Source organism: Oncorhynchus clarkii, chromosome 9 (genome assembly GCF_045791955.1).
Source record: "Oncorhynchus clarkii lewisi isolate Uvic-CL-2024 chromosome 9, UVic_Ocla_1.0, whole genome shotgun sequence".
Lineage (NCBI taxonomy): Eukaryota > Metazoa > Chordata > Actinopteri > Salmoniformes > Salmonidae > Oncorhynchus > Oncorhynchus clarkii.
Window position 1 is genome coordinate 71,429,975 of NC_092155.1, and position 6,997 is coordinate 71,436,971.

The window sequence follows — 6,997 nt, forward strand, 5'->3', positions numbered from 1 at the left end:
GGGAGGGGTACGGTCCTGAGGAGAGGAGTTGGGTTCCCTCTCGGGACGTGCTGGACCGTGCGCTGATCGATGATTTCCTCCGTTGCCGCCAGGTTTCCTCCTCGAGTGCGCCAGGAGGCGCTCGGTGAGTGGGGGGGTACTGTCATGTACTGTCATGTTGTGTCTTGTTTCTGTCCTTTCCCTTCACCCTGTCTCCCTCTGCTGGTCGTTGTTAGGTTACCTTTTCTCCCCCTCTTTCCCCCAGCTGTGCCTTGTCTCCTCCTAACTACCTCGTCACCCCTTTTCCCACCTGTTCCCTTTTTCCCTCTGATTAGGTCTCTATATCTCTCTCTGTTCCTGTTCCTGTCTTTGTCGGATTCTTGTTTGTGTTGTTCATGCCTGAACCAGACTATCGTCATGTTTGCTGCAACCTTGTCCTGTCCTGTCGGAACCTGCCGGTCCATCTGAGCCTACGTTTTGTTTTGTTATTAAAGAAGCTCTGTTTACGTTAATTCGCTTTTGGGTCCTCATTCACGCACCGTAACAGTTTCCCCCTTACAATAGGCCAGCTGCAAAGTCAAAATTGGCTATTTTGTAAAATAAAAAAAGCATTTAGACGAAAATTAACTTTTGGGTCTTAATTTAAGGTTAGAGTTAGGCATTGGGGTTAGCAGTGTTGCTAAGGATAGGTTTAAAATGATATTTTATGACTTTGTGGCTGTGCCAACTAGGGACCACTCTGCAGAGCTGCCTCCAGAACAACATTCATGACAAAAAACAATAACCTTCTGAAGCAAAGATTAGATGTTTTTGAGACACGAATTTGGTGCAATGTCATAGGCCTATGATTGTGATCAGATTTAATAGACAAAGACATAACTATAAAATACAAATGGTAGGCAATATGTATCCTTGTCACGTTCTGACCTTAGTTCCTTTGTTTTGTCTTTGTTTTAGTATGGTCAGGGCGTGAGTTGGGGTGGGCAGTCTATGTTTGTTTTTCTATGTTGGTTTTTGAGTTTGGCCTAGTATGGTTCTCAATCAGAGGCAGGTGTCGTTAGTTGTCTCTGATTGAGAATCATACTTAGGTAGCCTTTTTCCACCTGGGTTTCGTCTGTGTTTATTTCCTGTTTAGTGTTTGTCATTCTGTTTGTTTGTTGTTTATTGTTTTTGTTCAGTGTTCATTTTTGCTTCATTAAATTATGGACACTTACCACGCAGCGTTTTGGTCCTCAGATCCATCTCGCTACTCCTCCTCAGAAGAGGAGGACGAGATCCCTTACAATCGTATTCAAATATTTCTGTATATGTATGTGTGTGTGTGTGTGTGTGTGTATATATATATTTAAAAAATGAACACTGACACACACGGTCAATACTGCTGCTGCTACTATTTACTTTATTGCAGATCCCAGCATATTCCTATTGTATATATTCCTAGTACTTTTAAGACTTCTTTTAAAAATATTTTTCTAGTACTTGGCTGTGTTTTGTTGTACAGTACATGTGTATTGCGCTGTTGAGGATAGCCTGTGAGTAAGCACTTCACTGCAACGTTTACATCCTGTATTCTGGGCAAGTGACCAATAAACTTTGATTTGATGACAGCCAGGCACTAATTTACTAAATAAATAGTTAGACTTTTTATAATGTTTTATGAGAAAATGGTAACATATTAGGCATTTATTCAGAAAGAAATGTTCATATGTAATAGTAATTAACACGAGGGTAGCGGGAACACTTATGACATGACACAATAATCCTAATTATGTCTACATACACACTTAACCGCAAATTAGTTCATAATGTGTGTTCCCTATATTTGTCTAATGAGTCTATTCATTCCCAAGTAGGATGATGCTAGACCGAGCAGACAGTGAACCAGATAACGATGATGCTGCTCACACCCATTATCAAGTTGAGGAAAGAAAGCAAGCCAAATTCCCCAGATCAATGGGGTAGTGATGTCTCAAGGATCCTGGATTGCACGGGCCGTTAGAAGAACTTACACAGCAGGTTAGGAAAGTTAGCTTAAGGTTAGGAAAAATGCTCTCCAAACCTGCTACAAAAATCACTTCCGGTCGTAGCTGTATCGAGTGGCCAAGATGGCAGCATTCTCTAATAACTATTTACCTGTTTCACACAGTTAACCATCTTATTACAGTTCGTTTTTTTTTTGTTGACTGATTCAATTCAGCAAGATATCATGATTTACAAACTGAAAGGATTATATTTACATTAAGTCTACAGGTCAGTTCATCTCGATTCTTCAAAACTCCTAAGAACTTCACAAATCCAGTGTGTGGGTCTTCCAGTGAGTTGGAGAGGATTGAGGAACCATGGCACAGTTTGAAAGCTTGTGGACTGTAAGTAAAATGTTTCTGATTTGCACATGTTGTGGCTTGGCGTGTTTAAAAAACAATTCAAAAATGTAAATATTCCTCAATTAAATATAAATCAGTTATTATTATCCTACTAGTTCTGTCCATTTTACTGAAACCTCGTAAAATAAACTGTGGTGGAGAGAAGTACATTTTCACATTTATTGACTGAATTTTTGTCCACTAACCTAGAGCAGTGTTTCCCAAATTCAGTCCTGGGGAACCCAAGGGGTGTACGTTTTGCTTTGTGCCCTAGCACTACACAGCTGATTCAGATAATGAACTCAGCTTTGGTTATTTGAGTCAGCTATGTAGTGCTAGGGCGACAACCAAAACGTGCACCCTTTTGGGTCCCCAGGACCGAGTTTGGGAAACGCTGACCTAGGTTAGCTAGGGCTTGGTGTCACACCTTTAAAGAATGACTAAAAACACACCAGGGTGCGCCACCACACTCACAAACGCCTATTTGAAATCGTCCCATATAATAATTTCATTTGAAATGTGAATATTTGGGTTAGAATTCTGTTCTCTACTTCCAGATACCTATTATACTGGTGCTTGAAAGCATTGGATCCTGTATTGCATGTGGTAGAGCTGAGTACAGAATAAGGGATGAATGTTGTCCCATGTGTTCTCCAGGTAAGGACCCTCTCTTTACATCATATGAATCACCAGACGTTAATACATGATCAACACTAACAGAAAAACATGATTGTGATTTTCTCTTCCCCAGGAAATCGTGTATATAAGCATTGCACTGAATTCACCAGTACCAGCTGTGTGCCCTGTGTTGATGCTACTTTCCTTGATGAGCCCAATGGTCTCATGAAATGCAAAGTGTGTACCAACTGTGATCCAGGTAAGAGTGGCCCGTTGTGTCTGCACTGAAACCCTGACACAAACACTGATATGTTACTCTATGCTGTTATGCTATGAGGATATGTCAGTTGTCATCTGCATCAGATAATACATGCCATGTTTTCTCTCTAGGTTTGAGTTTGAAGGTAAAGCAGCCATGTACACCTTCATCAGACACTGTCTGTGGGACACTGGAGGGGTTCTACTGTCTAGACCCAACTAAGGATGGTTGTAGAGCAGCCCAGAGACACAGCAGCTGTCTGCCTGGTCAATACATCAGCCACGCAGGTTGGTCTTCATGTAAATCTTCCTTTGACATCAGTGCATGATTTATGCAATCGTGAGTTAAGCACATCTCAAGTCAGGATCCTTAATGAGTGTTGATGTGTTGATGCAGGAACAACATCTACAGATACTGTGTGTTCTGACTGTACTGGTGACACCTATTCAAATGGATCATTTACATCCTGCCAGCCACACACACAGTAAGTGTGGCTCATGTACAATGGTTATTTCCCTCAAAATATCATCTAAATACTACAATATTAACATAGAAATGTAAAACTGAATGTTGGATGACCGCATTGTCAATTTACCAGTGGTCTATTTCTCATATTATAGATGTGATGCCTTGAAGCTTCAGCAAATTAAATCTGGAACTCATTGGTCCGACTCTGAGTGTGGACCACAAATCTCACCTAGAGCTACATTAATATTTGCTGTGGTGGTGGGGGTACTCGCTGTGACAGCAGCCGTGACGACGGCAGCTATTATGAAAAGAAGAAGAAAAAAACACCAAAGATCCTGTAACTCGTGAGATTATTTTGGGGGAATTGTACATTTTATTGTTTAAGTGAGAAATATCAAATAGCACTAAATCAAATGTTATTTTGTCACATGCGGCGAATACAACAGGTGTAACTAACGAGCCCTTCCAGACGATGCAGTTAAAAAATAAATACAAATAGTAACACGAGGATTCAAATAAAATACACAAGAATGCAGCTATATACAGGAAGTACCAGTACTAGATCACACAAGAATGCAGCTATATACAGGAAGTACCAGTACTAGATCACACAAGAATGGAGCTACATACAGGAAGTACCAGTACTAGATCACACAAGAATGGAGCTACATACAGGAAGTACCAGTACTAGATCACACAAGAATGGAGCTACATACAGGAAGTACCAGTACTAGATCACACAAGAATGGAGCTACATACAGGAAGTACCAGTACTAGATCACACAAGAATGGAGCTACATACAGGAAGTACCAGTACTAGATCACACAAGAATGGAGCTACATACAGGAAGTACCAGTACTAGATCACACAAGAATGGAGCTACATACAGGAAGTACCAGTACTAGATCACACAAGAATGCAGCTATATACAGGAAGTACCAGTACTAGATCACACAAGAATGGAGCTACATACAGGAAGTACCAGTACTAGATCACACAAGAATGGAGCTACATACAGGAAGTACCAGTACTAGATCACACAAGAATGGAGCTACATACAGGAAGTACCAGTACTAGATCACACAAGAATGGAGCTACATACAGGAAGTACCAGTACTAGATCACACAAGAAAAGGAGCTACATACAGGAAGTACCAGTACTAGATCACACAAGAATGGAGCTACATACAGGAAGTACCAGTACTAGATCACACAAGAATGGAGCTACATACAGGAAGTACCAGTACTAGATCACACAAGAACGGAGCTACATACAGGAAGTACCAGTACTAGATCACACAAGAATGGAGCTACATACAGGAAGTACCAGTACTAGATCACACAAGAACGGAGCTACATACAGGAAGTACCAGTACTAGAACACACAAGAATGGAGCTACATACAGGAAGTACCAGTACTAGATCACACAAGAACGGAGCTACAGTACCAGTCAAAATTTGACACCTTCTCATTCCAGGGTTTTTCTTTATTTTTACTATGTTCTACATTGTACAATAATAGTGAAGACATTAACATTATGAAATAACACATGCAATCATGTAGTAAAGCAAAAAAGTGTTAAACAAATCAAAATACATTTGATATTCTTCAAAGTAGCCATCCTTTGCGTTGATGACAGCTTTGCACACTCTTGGCATTCTCTCAACCAGCCCCAAGCCATAAGATTGCTGAACAATTCATAAAATCGCCACCGGACAATTAACATTGATTTGATGCAATAGTCACCTGGAATGCTTTTCGATTAACAGGTGTGCCTTGTTAAAAGTTCATTTTTGGAATTCCTTTCCTTCTTAATGTGTTTGAACCAATCAGTTGTGTTGTGGTTGGGTTGGTATACAGAAGAAAGCCCTATTTGGAAAAACACAAAGTCCATATTATGGCAAGAACAGCTCAAATAAGCAAAGAAAAAGGACATTAAGACATGAAGGTCAGTCAATCTGGAAAAGTTTCTTCAAGGTCAGTCGCAAAAACCATCAAGCGCTATGATGAAACTGTCTCTCCTGAGGACCGCCACAGGAAAGGAAGACCCAGAGTTACCTCTGCTGCAGAGGATACGTTCATTAGAGTTACCAGCCTCAGAAATTGAAGCCCAAATAAATGCTTCACAGAGTTCAAGTAACAGACACATCTCAACATCAACTGTTCAGAGGAGACTGCGTGATTCAGGACTTCATGGACGAATTGCTGCAAAGAAACCACTACTAAAGGACACCAATAAGAAGAAGAGACTTGCTTGGACCAAGAAACACGAGCTATGGACATTAGACCGGTGGAAATCTGTCCTTTGGTATGATTAGTCCAAATTAGATTTTTAGGTGAACGGATAATCTCTGCATGTGTGGTTCCCACCGTGAAGCGTGGGGGTGCTTTGCTGATGACACTGTCTGTGATTTATTTAGAATTGAAGGCACACTTAACCAGCATGGCTACCACAGAATTCTGCGGCGATACGCCATCCCATCTGGTTTGCACTTAGTGGGACTATCATTTGTTTTTCAACAGGACAATGACCCAACACACCTCCAGGCTGTGTAAGAGCTATTTGACTAAGAAGGAGAGTGATGGAGTGCTGCATCAGATTACCTGGCCTCCACAATCACCCGACCTCAACCCAATTGAGATGGTTTGGGATGAGTTGGACCGCAGAGTGAAGGAAAAGCAGACAATAAATGCTCAGCATTTTAATGCTACTTTGGTTACTACATGATTCCATATGTGTTATTTCATAGTTTTGATGTCTTCACTTTTATTCTAGAATGTAGAAAATAGTAAAAATAAAGAAAAACCCTTGAATGAGTAGGTGTGTCAACTTTTGACTGGTACTGTATATACAGGGAGTACTAGTACAGTTCCTGTGTGGCTCAGTTGGTAGAGCATGGCGCTTGCAACGGCAAGGTTGTGGGTTCAATTCCCACAGGGGAACAGTATGAAAAATGTATGTGCTCCCTACTGTAATTCACTTATGAAACGTGTGTCTGCTAAATGACTCCAATTAAGTTAAATACAAATAAATGCCAGAACACACAAGATTGATAAAATATATATTTTTGAAAAATAACACATGATGCATTCCAATGGGACAGCTATTTCATGAAAATATTTTGTATACAGTTCTGTTCTTACAATCATCCAAAAATATGTTATATTGTCACATACACCGGGATACGTGCAGTGAAATGTGTTGTTTTACAGGGTCAGCCAGCAACATATTTTACACCATGATTGTATAGTTATTTGTATTGAACAGTTTCTTTGCCTATTATGTGTATTTTGTAGGTATTGTATTA

At 40.3% G+C, this 6,997-nt stretch overlaps 1 protein-coding gene and 1 non-coding gene across 2 annotated transcripts; both read left to right on the forward strand.

Annotated features, from left to right (window-relative positions):
- The first annotated feature begins 2,263 nt into the window (after window positions 1–2,263).
- Window positions 2,264–4,290, forward strand: LOC139416910 (tumor necrosis factor receptor superfamily member 14-like). Its single transcript, XM_071166088.1, is given in 7 exon segments — window positions 2,264–2,345; window positions 2,900–2,999; window positions 3,094–3,219; window positions 3,351–3,506; window positions 3,616–3,703; window positions 3,840–4,002; window positions 4,004–4,290. Coding segments are annotated over 7 exon segments (732 nt in total). The 5' UTR covers window positions 2,264–2,318; the 3' UTR covers window positions 4,076–4,290.
- A 2,268-nt stretch (window positions 4,291–6,558) lies between these two features.
- Window positions 6,559–6,634, forward strand: trnaa-ugc (transfer RNA alanine (anticodon UGC)). Its single transcript has one exon. It is a non-coding gene; the product is annotated as a tRNA-Ala (tRNA).
- The last annotated feature ends 363 nt before the right edge of the window (window positions 6,635–6,997 follow it).